This window comes from Zingiber officinale, chromosome 8A (genome assembly GCF_018446385.1).
Source record: "Zingiber officinale cultivar Zhangliang chromosome 8A, Zo_v1.1, whole genome shotgun sequence".
NCBI classification, from domain to species: domain Eukaryota; kingdom Viridiplantae; phylum Streptophyta; class Magnoliopsida; order Zingiberales; family Zingiberaceae; genus Zingiber; species Zingiber officinale.
This window is the reverse complement of record NC_056000.1, coordinates 42,452,508-42,472,298: the sequence shown is the minus strand read 5'-3', so window position 1 is coordinate 42,472,298 and position 19,791 is coordinate 42,452,508. Positions and strand designations below refer to the sequence as shown.

General features: G+C 33.5%; 2 protein-coding genes across 4 annotated transcripts; both read left to right on the top strand.

The window, feature by feature from the left end:
- The first annotated feature begins 1,131 nt into the window (after positions 1 to 1,131).
- Positions 1,132 to 6,244, top strand: LOC122008641 (uncharacterized vacuolar membrane protein YML018C-like). Of its 2 annotated transcripts, XM_042564438.1 has the most exons (9): positions 1,132 to 1,341; positions 1,435 to 1,540; positions 3,043 to 3,423; positions 4,113 to 4,330; positions 4,538 to 4,608; positions 4,703 to 4,804; positions 5,163 to 5,280; positions 5,348 to 5,483; positions 5,831 to 6,244. In XM_042564438.1, the coding sequence occupies exons 2-9, from the start codon at positions 1,457 to 1,459 to the stop codon at positions 5,891 to 5,893; spliced, it is 1,173 nt and encodes a 390-aa protein (XP_042420372.1). In that variant the 5' UTR covers positions 1,132 to 1,341; positions 1,435 to 1,456; the 3' UTR covers positions 5,894 to 6,244. The 2 variants fall into 2 exon arrangements, with proteins under 2 accessions (XP_042420372.1, XP_042420371.1); XM_042564437.1 differs by having other exon boundaries at positions 1,132 to 1,540.
- A 2,719-nt stretch (positions 6,245 to 8,963) lies between these two features.
- On the top strand, positions 8,964 to 18,573 carry LOC122008640 (F-box/LRR-repeat protein 14-like). 2 transcript variants are annotated; one of them, XM_042564435.1, is made up of 16 exons: positions 8,964 to 9,139; positions 9,500 to 9,858; positions 9,958 to 10,086; positions 10,535 to 10,742; positions 11,382 to 11,528; positions 12,099 to 12,173; positions 12,712 to 12,783; positions 12,938 to 13,009; positions 13,397 to 13,468; positions 14,519 to 14,608; positions 15,049 to 15,120; positions 15,611 to 15,682; positions 16,833 to 16,976; positions 17,380 to 17,451; positions 17,863 to 18,009; positions 18,085 to 18,573. In XM_042564435.1, exons 2-16 carry the CDS (start codon positions 9,667 to 9,669, stop codon positions 18,267 to 18,269), a joined length of 1,749 nt encoding a protein of 582 aa, XP_042420369.1. In that variant the 5' UTR covers positions 8,964 to 9,139; positions 9,500 to 9,666; the 3' UTR covers positions 18,270 to 18,573. The 2 variants fall into 2 exon arrangements, with proteins under 2 accessions (XP_042420369.1, XP_042420370.1); XM_042564436.1 differs by having other exon boundaries at positions 8,965 to 9,139; positions 9,555 to 9,858.
- The last annotated feature ends 1,218 nt before the right edge of the window (positions 18,574 to 19,791 follow it).

Genomic DNA, 19,791 nt, shown 5'->3' with positions numbered 1-19,791 from the left:
AACTAGAATATTCCAATTCAAAATGTTTTTTAAAACTATTTGTTCTTATAATTGTTTTACTTTTATCTCAATGTTTAATTATTATCGTATTATTATTGATATTAATAAATATAAAGATATTTTAAATTTTAAAATAAAATTTTATTTAACAAAAAAATATCACTAAACTTTAAATTTGGATTAACTCATCGCGTCAACTCGAATCCAACTTGAAAACTTTCTAATCTAAATCTGATCCGAATCCAAAAATTCTTAACACAAATCCAAAAACTCACAACCTAAACTTATTTTTTTTTCGGATAGATTTGGATCTTATATCTTGAAACGGATTTATTTTTCACACTCTCATCATATCTTTATGGATTAATAAAAAATTATATATGAATTTTTATAAATTTATAAATATGTCGACGATAATTAGGACTTTTTTAAGTAAGAACATCCACATCAACTATCATATCCAAAGATTTTACTTTCAAGTTTAGATTGGGTAGCTAAAAAATTTTTGTATCAGTTACCCTATCGATTCTCTAAATTTAAATTTGATAAATAATGATTCTCTAAATTTAAGGAATGAAACCACTATCCTAAAAATAAAATAATATTTTTTTAATCTCTTTCCTTCAACTTATTTCATAAATATAATAATAAAAAATAGAAGAAAGAGAAGAAAATAATAAAAAATTAAGGATGATAGAAATTTTAGGATGGTTGATATCAGTTCGGATCCTCTGTTCCGAAATCTCTCTGTCCCCATGTTCCACTGCCGATCGGACGGTCTAGATCACATCTCAAGGCATCATGACATCTTTAAGATGTGTGCAATATCTTTGTGATGTGCCATGATGCCTTGAGATGTGATCTGGACCGTCCGATCGGCAGTGGGATATGGGGACAGAGAGGTTTCGGGACAGAGGATCCGAACTAGGTTGATATAGTGTGTAGTGAAAAATGATTATCTAAATTTAATAAAATGAGTCATTTATCTTAAATTTAGATATAGTAATAAGGAATTTAGATATAATAATAAGGAAATTGACGTGATAAATAAAATTTTAGGATTATAAATATTTAAAATATCTGTATATAGTTTTGTCCAAATTAATACATGTGGTCGCAGGAAACTGCGACAGTTCTATAATCGCTTTTCCGCTCCGCGTCTTCGTCGTTTCGCCGATACGAGAAACGAGAGGGAAAGCAGAAGAAAAAGAAGAGGAAAGAGGAGGAAGAGGAGGGGGCAGAAGAGGTCGTCTTCTTCCATCGCGTATAGGTTCGAGTTGTTCGTGATCTCGGCATCGCCGTCCGGGTTCCGAGTGGCAGTAGGAGCGGCTGCGGCAGCAGGCTAGATCTCGATCCAGAAAACTATCTTTCGCGGACAATTGTTCTTCTCACTTTCTTCCTTTCCTCTCCCTTTGCGTTTTACGGGGTGATTAGTCGGTGGAAGAGGCAGGCGGCGATGGCGAGCTGGAGGTACAAGGCCGGGTTGTTTCTCATCCTCACGGTGGTCGTTATCTGGGTCGCCTCAGCCGAAGTCACGCAGGTTTATGCTGAATCCCTTGCTTAAGTTCTTTGGTTTTCAATGTGAAAAAACTTTCTCTTTTTAATCGTTCATGTCTTGTGATGCCAGTAACTATACTTTAGGTATCATGAACCCTGAAAATTTTGGAATTTTTTTTTCTACTCATGAGGAAGCATGTGTTGATTTACATTATAGCGCGTGTTTGTGCTCAATTTATGGCCAATAAGATGGTCTTTTGAAACTTGTGAATTAGATCTAAGGACTTCTATCGCTGATCCTTTGTTGGACTAATAATGCGTTGGCTGTTGAATCACAAATCTTAAGGCTCTTTCTCCTTAGCAAGCAGGCTTTATCCCGAGTTTATTGAAAACTTGACTTGGGCATGAACTACCTAGTGACCGTATTCCAAAAATCAAGAGAATACGATGTAATGAACAGTTTAGTCTGATTGCATTTGTGTTTTCATACTTTAGCCGTTGTTATGTTATTTTGTTGGCTGAAGTGACTGAGATAGATGCTGCACTAATTAACAAAGTAGAAATGTCTATTTGCTAGGAGCTAGGAATAGATAAGCGCACAGTAAATATCTATGATCACAAAGTTGAGGTGCTGACGAAGTGCAATTAAATTTTCAATGAATTTTATGAAAGGAAAATTGTGTCACTACTTCTAATCAACTGAAATTTGAAGATGTGGACAAAACTTTCAGTAAAAGCTTGATCTTTTGTTGTAGCATCTAACGGAAGAGGTACCAAGTATGTATATCACAAGTCTCCCTACACTAGACAGAATTTGTGCCTATGGAGAAATGCTGGAGACATAACTTTTGAGCTTGTTAATATTAGACTGGTGATGTCACATAAGTTCATGTGATAATCTGTGATCACATAGTAAGAGAGAAAAGATGGAAAGGATACTACTATCAATAAAATATTGACTTCGCTGATTGATTCATTCTAATTATCACAATTCTAAATAGCCCACATAAATTGGTGATAGAAATACATCATTCATTGTGATACATAAAGCTAATTTGCAGATTGGATGCTTTAGATTGACATCAGGATGCTTTCTTAGGGAAATAGGATCAGCCAATATGATCCGGAAGGAATATTTTAATTTGTGATCTAGCAGTAAAAAAATGACAATCTCTGTGTAGGAGCTGTCGGCCCGACTAGTTTCTAACAAAATGATTTTGGAATTTCATCTAAGCATATGACCCTTTTTATTAGCCCATAACACTACATTTGGGACTAAACAATGGTGCCATATTCAATGTTGATATGTCTGCAGTAACATCTTGTCAATTTTTGGACATGACTTTGTCAAGGCTGATGAGAACTTTTGTTTTAGGAAGCCAAATATTTTCTTTCAATTTAATTAATACTTTGTTCGGGTATTCTGTTTTTATTGAAATTTTGATAGAACTAAAATCAATTTTCTTTTGTATTGATTGTGTTTTATTAATTATATAATAATGCAACTTATTTTATATTAATTCAGCTTTAATCACTGTGAAACAGGGTATATTTACTGATTATCAACAACCATTTGCTGTCACTTACTTGGGAGCTTCCCTTATGGTTGTTTATCTGCCATTATCTTTTCTCAGAGATTGGGTGTGTAGTTTACTGAGAAAACACTCTTCCAGAAGCAATAAGTCATCATCTGGAATTAACTCTTCTCCAAAGAATAGTCCAAGGATTGTAGAAATGGAAGCACAATCTCTTTTAGCAAAAAAAGACAGTGAAATTGACCTTTCAGCACGAGAAGAGGAACAATCACTAATATCTCATATTAAAGATGATGTGAATATTGAAGTCCTGAAGGAAAGAAAGGCAGTCACCACTAAGGAGATCATAACATACGCAATCTATCTTGCCCCTATTTGGTTTGTGACAGAGGTGAGATATGTTATTTTGTGGTGGACTTTTAGTGTATTTGACTATGCTCCATTCGTGCAATTACTGATCACAGAATAAAAGAAAAGTTAATATTCGTTCTAACTTATAGTTTAAAATGTATTAGTTGTTTAAAGTTCCTCTCACATGTTTATCCTTTTAAAGGGTTTTCAAGTCCATGATCCCCAGTTAAAAATTGCATTCTGTTTTAATCACATTAATTTTGTTTTCATCATTTGTGATGCCCTTAATTGGAAAATATATATTTTAGTGTGCCACGACTATAATCCAGTAAGTATCTTCCTTTGAAATGTGTTGTGCAGTCACCTGTTAGTTATGGATGTCTTCGGAAATTTTGAGGGGTACTGTGCTTGTTGATATGCGGCTATGCTTATACTTGGATGCTTTAATTTGAAAAATATATTCTTGGTCGTTGTTAACTGGTAAAAGAAAAATGTACATTGTTGAGTAACCAATATAAATATCCTTTTAGCCAGGTAAAAGGAAGACTGCTCAAACCTATCCTGAGCATCAATAGTTCCGTGCATCATTCTGATTTTCTAAATTAGTTTGATTGGTTTTTCTTGTATGCTTCTTCTGCTAAATAAGAAGATGAAGCATTATCCTTTAAATGGTCATCATTGCTATTTAATCATACAAGCATTCTTAATATTTGAATTTTATGGATGCAGTACTTATCAAATGCCGCACTTGCAAGAACCAGTGTGGCAAGTACGACTGTGTTATCATCGACATCAGGTCTCTTTACTCTTTTTGTTGGCGTATTTCTACGACAAGACTCCTTGAATATGTCCAAAGTGGTTGCTGTATTCATTTGCATGGCTGGCGTAGTGATGACTACATTTGGCAAGACTTGGGCTACAGATGAATCAGATCTTAGTGCCGCTAGGTATCATCTATTTGTGTGTCCTTTGGGGGGTTGGTTGTGGGTGTATACATATTTTTTTTTCCATTTCTAAAAGAAGAATATCTTTACAAATCATATTTTTAGCAAGAATGTTTATCAATTTTGCCTTCATTTCCTTTATCTTGTCCAGAGCGTTTGGTTACTGCTAGCCATTAGGTCTGATATGAGTTAGGGTTTTACTTTCTACAGCAATGGAAAGCGGTCTCTTGTAGGGGATCTTTTTGGTCTTCTTTCAGCTATGAGTTATGGTCTATTTACTGGTTTGTGGAATTTCAACTTTCTTCTTCTTTTGATAGGATTAACTTACAATTTAGTACTAGTCTAAACTTAAATATCCAATTTCAATGTGTGCAGTGCTTCTAAAAAAGTTTGCTGGTGAGGAAGGAGAAGGAGTCGATGTCCAGAAGCTGTTTGGATATGTTGGACTATTTACACTCGTAGCTTTGTGGTGGCTTGGTAAATTTTGCTCTCTTACAAAGATTAATGATATATACATTTCCAAGAAGGCATATCAAGCTATTAACGTACACATCCATGTTATACTCTTTTTCCTGCTCTTGTGCAGTGTTCTTTGGATATTTTGTTTTTTATTAGATTAGAGATTCGTGTTTCCGTTTATGTTACAATCATGCTAGATTTTCTCGATAAAGATAAAGTCAGCCAAGTGCCCACTGTAGTATATTAAGTGATTAGTCTTTTCTTGTTTCTACAATATTATATTTTTAAGTTTTAACCAAAAGCTTTCAACAATTCCTCTACTTGCGTACATGTTACATATTCATCACAAAATATATTGCTGTTTTCTTCTTTTCAGTGTGGCCATTGACTGCACTAGGGATCGAGCCCAAATTCAGAATACCACATTCTGCTAAAATGGACGAAGTCGTGCTTGCTAATGGCTTTATCGGAAGTGTTCTTTCAGATTACTTCTGGTACGTTTACCAGAAATAGTGAGTCATTATGTAGGCTGTGTTTCTGACATAGTTTGTTGTTCATCAGGGCACTGTGTGTCATATGGACCACGCCTTTGGTAGCTACATTAGGCATGTCACTTACAATACCACTCGCTATGGTAGCCGATATGATGATTCACGGTCGACACTATTCGGCAGTCTACATCCTCGGCTCAACTCAGGTAATCAATCCTATTTTTTATCAATAAGCATGCATCTGTTTCTACTTATGATTCTGCTCGACTGGAAAATCAATCTTGAAATCCAAGATGTTTCTATTTGTACAACATATTGACAACAAAATGCATCTTGTCCTGTGACGATTGAGTTTTAGCAGGATATCATATTGTTAGAAGACTCATCTCATTTGAGATCCCTTCTAATCTTTCTTTGCTTTGCTCTTGCCTCAGATCTTTCAGTGTAGTTGATTCGACTTATATCGGTTGTCTTTATGGTCTACCAAATTCAATTACATTAAATTCAATTCAACTCTCGACTGAAGTCCACTTTTTTCTTCTCATATTCACAGGTTTTTGCTGGGTTTGTGATAGCCAATCTGTCCGAACGACTATCCAGATTCATAGGTTTCTAGCATTTTTACAAAAAAAAAAAAAAAGGAAAAATGGTCGCGATAAGGTGATTCTTTACCGAGGAATTCTTTGTATTCATATCGAGAAGTCAAGAAATTGGAAGTGACCCACGATTACCTCTCGCATTTGGTTTTGCTTCTGAAAACAATTGTAAACGCTCTCATTTTGGATTTAAGTTGGACAATTGGGGAAGAACTAAACACAAGTTTATCAAGAGGTTTGTTACTGCTGTTCTCAATTTCCAGTACTGTAGAACTCTATTTTCTTCAATGTATATAGATTCCATGAAGGATTCTATGTAAGTTTAAATAGCTTTATTTTTTGTCTTAAATTATGATTCGCCTGTGGAAGTTGGAAATAATTAGTATTTTTAATCAATTTTTAGAATGAATTGCCAACTATATTGTATTTGAGATGTATAGATTCGGAACTAATGGCTAAATCTGTTCATAATTACACACTTTTTAGAATTATTTTGTTAAAGGTACATAGATTCCACAGTGGTTTTTTTTATATCTATATTTTGCTAAATCTATATCCGTTTAAAAATATTTATTATTTATATCCATTTAAATATTCATTCCAAATGATAAATCGATGTAAAATAAATAAAATATAAGGATATCTCGAATAACTACTTATTTAAAATAATTTAAATTCAACCCGAGTTTGATTTTTGGTATCTTCTATATAATTGCAGAAGTTGTCAGTTAATTTTTATAATGTGTACAAGTTAGTAGTTGTCATAATTTTGTAAAAGTTAGATGTTAATTTTTATAGGCTATTTGAAATATAATAAATGCGATGTTGTTGTTTTACTTATTAAAATATTATTTTAATTAATTTATCAATAACTAAAATTAAAATAATATAAAATCATCACGGTAAAAGTTAGTAATTAGCTTCTATAATATATAAAAATTATATGCTAAATTCTGAACGATTAATTATGATTAAATAATATTCATTTAAAATATAATAAATATTCATCGTTTATTTTATTTATTGAAATGTTATTTTAACTATATTATTATTTAGAGAAATAAAATTAAAATATAAAAACTCATTGTTATAGAAATTAACCATTAATTTACCACAACTAATTTTTATATCGCCAAATAATGTGATAATATAAAGATATTTTGGACCATTCATATTAAACGAGAGACCCATTTGATTTTAGTTTGAAATGGGGTGGCTTGGATGATTTTAAATGAATACCCTTTTAAATTTTGACTAATATAAAAGGTGAGGAAAAATATAAGAAAAATGGATTTGTCCATGGGATCACTAGTAACGCTAAGGATACGGATTAATTAAGCAAGATATTCTGATCCGTCTATCCTAAGGATCAAGGACAATGATAGATGGAATTTAATGATCTTCATTTGTTTAGTAGATAGAGATCATTGAATCCATCTATCACTATGAGGGTGTTTGGCTAAGTTTATAAGTTCTTTAAAACAGTATATAAGTTGTTTTAGAGCTTATAAGTTCTTCAAATTTATTTGGTAAAATTTTTTTCAAATAATTTATAAGTTGTCAAAATAAGTTGTTTTGGAGCTTATAAGCTGTTTTTAAAAAAGTATGGAAGACCCTACTACTTTTTAAAACAAAATCTTATTTTAATAATTTTTTTAAAAATATCCTTATATAATTTCATAAATCCTTATCTTATCCTCCATAAATTTTTATAAGTCTAATATCTTTTTATCTCCGCCGACTTCTCTTCCAGCGCCGTGTCATCTTTTTCGCCAATACCTCTTTCCAATTTTCTCTCCCCCGATGCAGAAATTTACCCAAAATCCTCTATTAATAAAAATCTCAAAACCCTCTATTAATAGTATTATATCATTTTTGATAATTTTATTAATAAAAAGATCTTATAATATCAAACACATCAATACTTTTAAGTTGATTATAATAAATTCACCCAAACAATTTAATAGTTTATTTTTAAAATAACACATAACAACTTATAAATTCCTAAAATAACTTATAAAATGTACAAACTTATAAATTATTTTTAAAAAATTTAACCAAACACTCTCTATAATGGATCTGAACCTCGATCCACTAAATATAGACCAGAGAATTTATGCTCAAGATTAATAGGTGAGAAATGTATTATACATATCATCTTCTCCTTCCATACTCATGTTCTACTTGTTAGTAGAGATAAAGGAACTAATAAATAGATAAATATAAATAAATAATAATACATAACCAAAGGAAAATTTAATTTAATTAATTTAAAAATTCAGTTTAATTTAAATATTTATTTTATTTTCTAACTTATGTGATTTAATTTTAAAATCCATTAAATATTTTATATTAGTTTATTCGATTTTAATTTTTAATGATAAAATTTTATTGTTTCGTTTTAATTTCTCTTAATAAATTTTTAGTTTATAAAGTTTTTATAATAACCGGTTGGCTAAAAAGTTTCTATAATCGATCACCTCATGATTACGCCATCACTATTTTTATCAATGACGATTGTATTAATTTGCCATAGACGTATGTTTATATGCGCTTATTGTAATATATTAATTAGGAAATTTTTAATAATTGTTTTTATTAGATGTGTTAGTTTGCCAATACTTTATAAATCTAAATAACGATAATTTTAAATTAACATTCGAGTTAAATGAAGAATTAATGAGTAATTACCAATATTTTTTTATTTGGGTTATTCAAAGAAGAAGCGATGGCGAGGGAGCGTGTCGAGCAAGCGACCGCTACACGTGGACCCCCTTAAGTTGGCTCCGCTGTGCTTATCCGGACACAAACCACCATTTAAATAAATATTATAATAAAGATATACTTTCTAGCTATTTATTTGACATTGTATATTTTAAAAAATTTAAAACAAATATTTATTATTAATTACGATAATAAAATTGTATCGTTGAAACACTTTCATATGACCCGAGAACCGGTCGTCATTACGAAGATCACCGGCACGTGTCTCCACATCCCGGTTTGGTGTCGTGCTTACAGGGCGGATCGTCCCGTCCCGCATTATCCTTGTTCTCCTGTGAAGCGCCGAGGTCGGAATGCATAGACGAACACGCGTTGTGCAGCCATTGGATTAGCCAGAAGGGCCCGTACACTGAGCTCTATCTTTTTCTTCTCCCTCCCTTTCGTGCCGCTTCAGCCATCGTTTTCGCTCCCCTCTCGACCTCCGTTATCCCATAAACCCTAAGCTTCGATCGCCACTCGCCCCGCCTTCCCCTCTCACGAAGGTAAGAATACGGCTTTCGGTGATTCGATCGATGGGCTTTTCATGCTTTATCTCGTTGTTTTTGATCATGGCCGTCGCTTCCATACTGTTCTTAAGAGTTCGCTTGTTTCCGTTCTTGCTTCTGAATTTGGAGTTTATGGATCGGTGATTACACTTATTGGATGAATTTTTAATTCTATCATCATTCCCCTTCTGCGTTCCTGTAATGTCGAACATTTTGGACTCTCGTGAAGGTGTGATCTTACGCAGTAAAATATTGAGCTTATGCCAAAAAAACGATTTTTGATGCTATATTTTTTCTTTACAAGTATTTTTTTTAAAAAAAAGATTTCTGCAATTAAAGTTCCGATCCCTTTTATAGAGCTTATTTTGAAGAGCTATGACTCGTGCTGTGCTGACGGAGAATCTAATTCTAGAATGGAATAGTGCGACCAAAAAAGGGTTATCCTATACTGCTTAAAATACATCAGAAGAACTAGTATAAAAGGGAGAGGAAGAATTCATCATTAAGGACTTGCTACTTTCCTGATGGGGGGAGCTTGTTCCAGGAAGAGAGACCTTCTCGACGAAGATGCTTTGCACAGGTCTGGAAGATACTCCAAGAGTAGCAGTGCAAAGTGGTTGCTACTTACCCTGCCCCGATGCAATTCTAATGTATCAGTTCGAGAGCAAGGGAAGTGTCCTTCCCTCATGGACTTGTGCCTGGCTAAAGTTCGTGAGGTAGTCGTCATGGTTATTGAGATATTATTTTGATGTTTTTAGTTTTGTTTTTGTTCGACAACTTCAATTAACTTAAAAACAAGTATTTTATGAAACCAGGACATCAAAAAATATGGCAGCTTTTCCGTACTTCCAAGGGACATAAGCCAGCTGATTTTCAACGAGTTAGTGACATCTCATTGCCTCAATGATGTGTCTCTTGAAGCCTTTCGGGACTGTGCTCTTCAGGTTGATATTCTGTTTTCTTTAGTCCAAATTGTCCATTCAATTTAATTTCCATTGTTTTGCAGGCTTGAGTAATACAATATCCAAAAAAAAAAATATTTATATCATTATACAGTTGTAAGATCGTGGTGTGGTGCTGCTATTTGGAGGAGGCCTTTTTGAGTTTTTCCTTGAATTCGACCGAGTGGAAACTCCTTGTACTTGTTATCACATTTTTGAGATTTGTTCCGTGTTGTGTGCTTTCTTTCTTCAAACTTAGAAAGATTATTTTGAGTGATTTTGCTGTTCAATGGAAGATTTAGAGAACTTATGTTACTCTAGATCCACCTTGTTCAATTTGGCAAGCCTCCTAAATTGTGCAATGCATTAATCTTGTGGGTGATATCACTCTTACAAATTGCAGATTGTGTTTCTTTTTGTTGATAGTCTCAATTGTTCACTGTTTCATCAGGATATTTTGATTGGAGAATATCCAGGAGTCAAAGATGGTTGGATCGGAATAGTTTCTTCTCAAGGGGAGTCACTTCTGTCACTTGATATTTCTTGCTCTGATGTTACTGATACTGGCTTGTCTCTCCTTAAGAAGTGTCCCAATGTCCAGAGCTTGAAATGTAACTATTGTGACCAAATCTCAGACTATGGCCTAGGGCACTTATCTGGTATCTTCAGACTTCTTCTCCACATCCTCCTATATTTTCCTGATTTTGAGAATCTTACAAAATTTGTTTATACTGCTCACAAAGAAGACATATTTCTGTGTTCGTGATTAAGGATTTTTTTAGCACATTAAGTTACGCATTCAAACCATTGTAGTTTGTATTAGTGAAGTTATGCATTCAAACCATTGTAGTTTGTATTAGTGACAATTTCCTACCTTGACTCAGGCTTCCTAATGTAGGGTCATATCTTGTACTTTGTATTTAATGTCTATGATAGAATACTCTCTTTAGAAGGGGAGCCTTGGCACAACGGTTAAGTTGCTGCACCATGTGGTCATGAGTTTGAGTAGCGGAAGGCACTTTTTGGATCTTCTGCTACATAGGTTCTAAATCGCTCTGTGTTCGATTACAAATCTCTACAACCAGAGGGTTTCTCTTTTATCTGATGTCAATTTTGTAGTATGTCATAGAATGTACACTGTATACCATCAGTCAAATCGCTAAAGATGCAAAGCATATTACTCTTGCTTATCTTATTCCTTGAAATGAAAATATTTGTCCCACGTTAAAAATTAATTGCCTTAATATTTTATTCTGTTTTTATTGTATGTTTCCATTGTAATGCATGTTTTTTCCCAGGACTTTCAAACTTGACCTCCTTGAGTTTCAAGAGGAGCAATGCTATCACTGCTGATGGAATGAGAGCTTTTACCAACTTAGTTAACTTGGTAAATTTGGACCTTGAGAGATGCTTAAAGATTCATGGAGGTCTTGTACATTTAAAAGGTTTGAATCCATACAGTGGATCTCGGTTTCTCATGTTGATCAAATATGGTGTTGTTATCACAATCAACAAGATTTTTTTTCCCAAATAAAAGCCTGGCATTAATTTAAAAGAGAATCTGAATGACTGATGTTAACAAATTGACACTACAATTCAGTGGTGGTTTCTTAGCAAGCAGTTTCTTTTCTTGTAAATTTATAGCTGTTGCATTTTGATAAAAAAAGAGGAAATTTTAAGTTTCTCTTCTCTTAAATGTTTAGTCATGTCAAACTATAAACTTAACAATTCCTACTAAACTAATTGTCTATGAAGTTCTTGTATACTGTGAAGGTTAAAGAATCTCTATGTGTTAAAAATATATAGACACAAGTCACTGACACCATTCGAATGTTTCACTCTCCTACTTTTCTCCAATGAAGATGTTACCATATTAATTGATTTAGGATTTTGAAAATTCTCTTTATGATTTTGCATTTGCTACTAAAGACCTCATTGCTGTTATTTCTTTTACAAATTGGACCTATTCGATTGGATTATAGTGATATGATGTTCCTATATGATCTTTCCTGCAGATTTAAAAAAGCTTGAATCTCTTAACATCAAATACTGCAATTGTATAACAGATGCAGACATTGGATCTATCTCAGGTTGGCCTTTATTTGGGTTTCTTACTGTTCAAATATTGCAATTTCAGCACTATATATTTGATCAGGCATTCCAGTGGTGTACAAATTGGTACATGCTGCCGTTTGTATCTGAACTAGATAGAAATGTATTTTCTTCTGATAGAGATGGATTCTTTGTTATTTCATGTGTGCAAAATCCCCCGTTCAAGTTTTATGCAGCTTATTATTTGTCACATTTTCATTTCAGCTTGGCATACTCGTTCCTTCTCCTATAGTTAGTCCTGGGCCTTTAGAACTGCTATTCAGCTACATACGTAAAACAACCAAGGACAAAAATGTGTACAGCTGAGCTTAGTTTCTATGCTTTAGCATGCTTTTCCTTCTGCTGTTGGATAATATACCCTAATCAGCTCACTATGTGTTATTTCATAAAGAGGAGGTCCACTGTCATCTCCCCACCGTCCTTTTTCGTGTTGCTCTTTATCTTGGTTTAGTATTGTTAGTTTGTCCAGTAGGTCTCATCAATAAAACTTTTATTTTTTCCTGTTCATTGTTCTAGGTCTAACAAGCTTAAAGGAGCTGCAAATGTCGTGTTGTAAAATTACTGATGCAGGCACCACTCAATTGAAAGGTACCACAGGGTGAACGTCTCTTAGTACTTACACCTTGATTTTTTTTTAATGTTTCAATTGATTTTTTATCATCCACTTTTGACTCTGCTTTTCAACATTATCCTGTTTTGCGCTGATTGGTGCACGTATATGTCTCATTTTCATTTTGTGTAGGTTTATCCAAACTTGCTCACCTGAACTTGGAGGGTTGTCCACTTACTGCTGCTTGCTTGAAAGTTATATCAGGTTTCTCTTTTCTTTTAACCTGATAACCATGGGAATAATTGTTAATGAATAATTACTTGGACAGTAGTATCTTCTATGGGGACCTTGCTACTCATTTTCATGTTCAAGTCACACTAAGCATCATCTACTTTCGTTTTATATGCTGTTTTGAATAATTTCGGTTACACACTTGCTTGTGAACTATATGATCCGTTTCACACTTTCACTTATAACTACACAAATCGTGTTATTTTAACAGTGATTCAAGAGAATATTGATACATGCAACCCATATTTAAAACTATATCATTGCAATATTCTATCTTTTCATGTGGTCCTCTATTGTTCTTTTGATTTTTATATTGTCTTCATTAATTGTAAGAATTGTAGTTTTCTTGTTCTTTCACAGGCTTTCCATCAATGATGTTTCTGAATCTGAGCCGTTGTAGTATATCTGATGATGGAAGTGAGAACTTTTCTGGTGAGTTTTTCTATCAATGTCAAAAATGTAGATGGCTTTTGAGCATGTAAAAATGAAGGTCATTCTTTTTGAATCTTTTCAGCATTATTAATGTACCATGATCCCTTTAGTATCTATTCTACCCAATTTAGCAACAATGTGAATCGTTATCAAATTGTGTTATAACTATATCCTAAATGTTTTTTTTTTCTTTTTCATTTTCGAGTTGTTGATAGTTACTTTCAAGCAATTGTAAATTTGTTGGAAAATTAAACCACTAGAAAGAGTATGTTAATGTATTCAATATCAATATTTGCAGCAATTCTCTTCTTCTGAATGACTTTATTTACTTTGTTTGATGACTTGATGAAGATATTGTACACATTGGGTTGCACGAGTTGATGTACTAATATTTTTTTATTCCATGACGTAATGGTTCAGAGTTTAATCATGTTTGATCAGTTACATGTGCAACACATGGGTCATTCAACTGGTAAATATTAAGAATTGGAGCGTGCTTGCCAATTTGTCACTTGGTGTGCCACTTGACTATGCTAATTGCTACTTTGTAAAGCAACCATGCTGAAAATTTATCATTGTTGTCACACTCCACTTAGATGAGAGAACTAGCCTATTAAGTTGTTAGATCCAACTAGTAGCCCAAATCCGTAAGCCCGAATTAGTAGTAGCTTGTTCATCTAAGCCTATATAACTCCTTTATGAATCAACTACTGACAATGAGGTACTAAAGTGAGGTGTCATTTGGTGTGCCACTTGACTATGCTAATTGCTACTTTGTAAAGCAACCATGCTGTTTTAGTTTTGGAGAAAATTTATCATTGTTGTCTCACTCCACTTGGATGAGAGAACTAGCCTATTAAGTTGTTGGATCCAACTAGTAGCCTCAAATCTGTAAGCTCGAATTAGTAGTAGCTTGTTCATCTAAGCCTATAGAACTCCTTTATGAATCAACTACTGACAATGAGGTACTAAAGTGAGGTGTCATAATTGTTTTGGTCTAGTTATTTTCATTTTCCATATGCTAACTTTATCACAATTATTGTAATGCAGCACTTCAGAAGTTGAAAGTACTTCAGAAGCTGAAAGTTTTGAACTTGGGATTCAACAACATTAGTGATGCATGTCTGGTGCATCTTAAAGGTAAAATCTCATTTGGCATTATCACCTGACTCTTCACTTATTTTTTAACTTCCGGCTGTATTGCATTGACTGACACCATTTAGCAAGATATCATTCTCAACATGATTCTCGTGGTTTATGGAATTAAGGATTGTCTGTCATGCTACATTTTCCATGCTCCAATTTTCAGCTTCCAACTCCCTTGCTCTGTTGTCTTTTTCTAAGTTGGATTGCAGTTCAAAGTAATCAGTGTTTTGCTCAATATAGTATCATCTCTTACATCTCTTATTCTTATGGCTTCATATATCTCGAGTTCCTTGATTTGTTGTTGCCTTTTTCTGTCTTTAATATGGTAGCAAAACTTTATCAACATTTGGAATTTCTGAACCTCACTACTGTGAGTTTTTGATCTAACTGATATATCATTCTATTGAGTTTGCTTAATTGTTGGTAAATTGTAGATTTGATCAATTTGGAGAGCTTGAACTTTGATTCTTGTAGCATCGGCAATGAAGGATTATTAAATTTGAAAGGTTTGTGTTACTTTTTCTAATTAATTCAAGTTGTTAGTTACATGCATTTCACCAACATGAAGCTTTGTGTAGTTTTTTTCCTCCAAAATGAGGTCAGCGGACAAACTTCTATGATTTTCTTAATATGTTTTCATTATGTTTCTTCTCTATATTTTAGTGTGATTTTATTTTAACTTTGATCAGTCACTTCGATATGAGTGTAGCATGTAAAATCTTGGTTGAGCAACATAAGTAGATGCATATCTCAACTGTGAAACTTATACTAGGAAGAGAGTGAACCAGCAGTATACTTCTAGGTGTGGAAGCATCATCTGCTGGCATTCCATTTTTTTTGTTAGAAAAGAAAAAGGCATGCATTAGATTTCATTTTTGACATCCTTTGGTATCATTTATGTTCACAGACAAATTCTCATCTAAGCTCAAGGAAGGTAGGAAATTTTCTTGTACCTGAAATTTCTACCAATTCATTTTTTTCTTTCTGAAATTTTAGGTCTGCTGAAATTAAAGAGTTTGGAGCTATCAGACACAGGAGTTGGTAGCAACGGTCTGAGCCATCTATCAGGTATGATTGGTAAACTTAGGCACGGTGCACTATTTTTTTGTTGGGTTATGAGCTAACGTCGTAGTGGCAATTGCATAGTGACTTTGTCTTGTGATAAATTAGTTTCATTACTTCTTTGCATGCAAAAATGTGAGATCTCAGTAAATGTTTGCTTGTTAAATCTTTGAGGTAACATTAGAAAGGCATGCTAATTAGTCCTTTGGGTATGAACCCTGTTCTCTTGGTCTTTCCCTATGAACCTAAAAATTTTGAGTTTCAACTAGATTTAGTATTTATAGTGCTTTTGTTCCCTTTTCTTTTGGGAAATCAGAACCATCTGTTTGGAGCCGAGATTGCTAGTTGGAGATGAATGTAAATATGCTGATAACCATAGAAATCTTTCCCGGCAATATTCTTGGGTTGTTCCTCATTAGCTTTCCTGCTCAAGATGTCAATGAATCTGGTTTTAAATAAATACATACGTAGCTAGTATCTTTACATTTATAACTAAGAGATCATTGTACTTTCGGTTTATAATGCATTCATCTATTGATAGCTTCTCTAAGGTTTTCCAAATTGTTTGCCTCTTGGATGAGATTTGCCGTTCTATGTTCTCTGATGAGATTGAGAGCAGCCCTTTATTCTATGCATTACTTAGTAATTGCCCTTTTTGCCATTCAATCGTTAGTAATTGTACTTGATGTGCCTGATTGGCAATTGGAAATTAACAAATTCATTGAGCAGTTGAGAAAAGGAAATGAACTTTAGCAGTATCTGAGCAGGAGTGTTCTCTCTATTCAAAATGATCCATGTCTCTGTGGCCATTGACATAATTCTATATTCTCAAGTCCAACACGCCATCTTTTTCATCTGATCTACTCTTGGTCACTTGGGACAGCATTCTCGGTATTATCATGATTATAAAAGTATTCTTGTTACTAATGAAGTTGGGACACTTTTCTCATTCACCATGTACCAGATGGAATCATCTTTGACTGGTTTAACTAGTGAGTTTTATTAAATGTAGATAAACAATCTCGCTTGGAATGGCTGAATGGTGTTCTCTGATGTTATGTAATTGTAGTAAAGCTATTAAGTTCAGTTACATAGAACAGTTTCATCTATAATGATCACACCATTGATAGCTGAGTGTTTATCTATTCTTTTTCAGGGTTGTCCAATTTGGAAAGTATAAATCTATCGTTCACATCAGTAACTGATGGTGGTTTGAGGAAATTGTCTGGATTAACCTCTATTAAATCGCTCAATTTGGATTCTCGACTGATAACAGATGCAGGGTTAGCGGCAATCACTAGTAAGATCTGTTCGAGTCTTGTATTATTCCCTAATATGTTGTTTTCTTGTTTATTATATGATAACCAGTAAGATCTGATAATAGTGTTTGTAATTGAGGTTCTCAATTTATGTTCTATTGCTATCTTCTTTAATGTAAAATATAAGTAGTAATTTGCACGATTATGTTTTGTAGCTTGTATAAATTAAAGCCTGCCCCAAACTTGACAAGCAACTTCTGTAGTGTTTATTCACTATGTTCTCCTTTATTTTATTATCCTTATCTTCAAATATGTTTTTCTCACATTACTAGGGAGTTTTCCTTAGATGCTCTTTCATTACAGTACATTCTAATAATACCTTCCCGGTAATATAAATATTGATAAATATGTCGTTTACTTAATTAGTTATGTGGCATGATGCAGGTCTTACTGGATTGACCCACTTGGATCTTTTTGGTGCTCGTATCACAGACTTCGGCACAAACTATTTGAAACGTATGTGAATTAACCTACTTAAACGTCGTCTCTTTTCTTGCTCGCTGATTTTGGTATTTTGCTTTATGTTTACTTTTAGCTCGTCTAATTCATCATGGCTTATAATTTCTTGACGTGAAAACGGGAACGACGATAGACTAATAGTGGTTGGGGTCTTCCTTGCATTTGTCAGACTTTGATCTGTTACTTTAGATTAATCTGTTGTCTTATAACCCTGGTTGAAAGATCAATTGTTGGGATTCTAAACTCTCAGACACATTCAACTGAGTAAAATCGACAATATGCTGATCTTGTTAGAGGATTATGATTTATCTTGGCTTGGTCATTCCATTTATCTCGATCTTTCTAATAGATGAAAGAACATCCTAAAAATTTGCGCGGCGATGATGTTGTCTCTTGCAATTTGGTCAGATTTCAAGAACCTGCAGTCCCTTGAGCTATGCGGGGGCTTCATAACTGACGCAGGAGTGAAGAACATCAAGGACCTCAAATCTCTTACGCAATTGAACCTGTCACAAAACAGCCACCTCACAGATAAAACACTCGAACTGATTTCAGGTTCTTAACTATCTCAAAAAATAAATCAATCTACTTTCACATTTGTTTGTCTCGACAACTTTCCTTTGATTACAGGATTGACCGGACTAACTTCACTTAACGTATCAAACTCTCGCATAACGAACACTGGACTGCGGCACCTGAAGCCATTGAAGAACCTGCGATTGCTCACCCTGGAGTCGTGCAAAGTGACTGCCAATGAAATGAAGAAGTTACAGTTGTCTGCCCTTCCAAACCTCCTCAGTGTTCGGCCTGAGTAAGCTCAGTTCGAAGTCACCACCCCCTCCTGTAAAGTTTTCATCTGCACATGCACACTGTCGTAGGAGATTCAGCCCGGCAAAGGAGACTCGACTACGATCAAAATTGTATATATCGGTGTGTTTAAACTCCTGGCCTAATTTTAGTTTAATCTAATGATGTTGAAGCATCAGCTGGAAGCACAAGAGAAACAAAACGGTGTTTCCTCACTTAAACTATTGTCTGTCAGTAAATAGTGTACATAAAGCATCAATTAGCATTGAAGCAAGCTGCTCCCAGTGTTGGAGTGTCTAATGTTCTCTCAAAGACAATGCAGGCTGAGTCGCTCGGGTCACGGTGCGATGGTAAGAGGTAGAACAGATTTCAATACAATAATGTTTTGAATTTGTTTTCAGGATATATTATATGTAGGTAATGTTCCAACTATGATGGGTTGTCTTGGTTTTTCGGATTTAGTCTGAAGGTAAACTTCCATGGGGTTGGTCATTCTCGGATTTATTTTGGTGGTGGAAGGTAAATTTATTATTTTTAAAATTAATTAATTGGAAAAGCTGGATATCAGAATTAATAAAATAAATAAATAAATAAATAAAACAAGGCAGGCTGATCATAATAAAACGTGTAATCGTCGGCAAACTAATTGTAATTAACAGCTAAGACGAAGCATTAATATTAGGGTATTTATAGTCGTGGAATTTTTCCATAAATTTCTTTTATCGTCATATTTATGGCACGTTAAAATAAAACTTTATATCCTTCTTCTACATAAAATTTCTCAACAACTCTTCATTGATTTTACACTTTTTATCAAATATATATTTTAACTAATTTTGATGGATCTTAAAATGAATTTATATTAATATTTTTTTTCTATTCACATTCTACAATTTATTAATAATTTCTACCAGCATATCAATTCATAATCTAAAGTTCGAGAGTTGTTACGTATTATTAAGAATTTTTCTCATTAATCAATCAGGGATCTAGAGTTTAAGACTCAGTTGTAGTTTATTATTGATAATTTACTCATTAATCAATTAAAAATTTAGAATTTTCTTTAGTTCCACATATTAGAATTGACAATACTGTGAGCAGAGAAACTTCTATAAATATCTTGGGTCGATGATTTTAGAAAACATATTTTTATTAATTTTTTTTTGCTAAGATCAAATATTATATTAAATTAATTTTTTATAAAGGGGTCTGTTATAGTAACTTGCTGCTGAGATTCTTAAGCATTACCCTAACGTTACATTATTACATCGGACGATAGAGTATAACTTATGTAACGCGTGCACCATCACTTGTATATAATTAAATTTTAATAAAACTTAAATTCATTATTTTAATTTAAAAATTAACATTTCATTTTTAAAAATATTTTATTTTTTAAATTAAAAAAATATTTAATAAAGTCAACTGCAAATGTGGAGGTTAAGTCAGGTGATCAACATTCGGGTGTCAAAGAATCGAACGGAGGACAATTGCAACGATCGATTGAGACAATCAGAGCTCGACCGACGG

Bases quoted from the DNA above. Each gene is read 5' to 3' on its own strand.
- LOC122008641 (XM_042564438.1), top strand. From the start codon at position 1,457: ATGGCGAGCTGGAGGTACAAGGCCGGGTTGTTTCTCATCCTCACGGTG. The intron at 3,424-4,112 runs GTGAGATATGTT...TTATGGATGCAG, and splicing joins CTATTTGGTTTGTGACAGAG to TACTTATCAAATGCCGCACT. The intron at 5,281-5,347 runs GTACGTTTACCA...GTTGTTCATCAG, and splicing joins GTTCTTTCAGATTACTTCTG to GGCACTGTGTGTCATATGGA.
- LOC122008640 (XM_042564435.1), top strand. From the start codon at position 9,667: ATGGGGGGAGCTTGTTCCAGGAAGAGAGACCTTCTCGACGAAGATGCT. The intron at 13,010-13,396 runs GTTTCTCTTTTC...GTTCTTTCACAG, and splicing joins TTGCTTGAAAGTTATATCAG to GCTTTCCATCAATGATGTTT. The intron at 14,609-15,048 runs GTAAAATCTCAT...GGTAAATTGTAG, and splicing joins ATGTCTGGTGCATCTTAAAG to ATTTGATCAATTTGGAGAGC.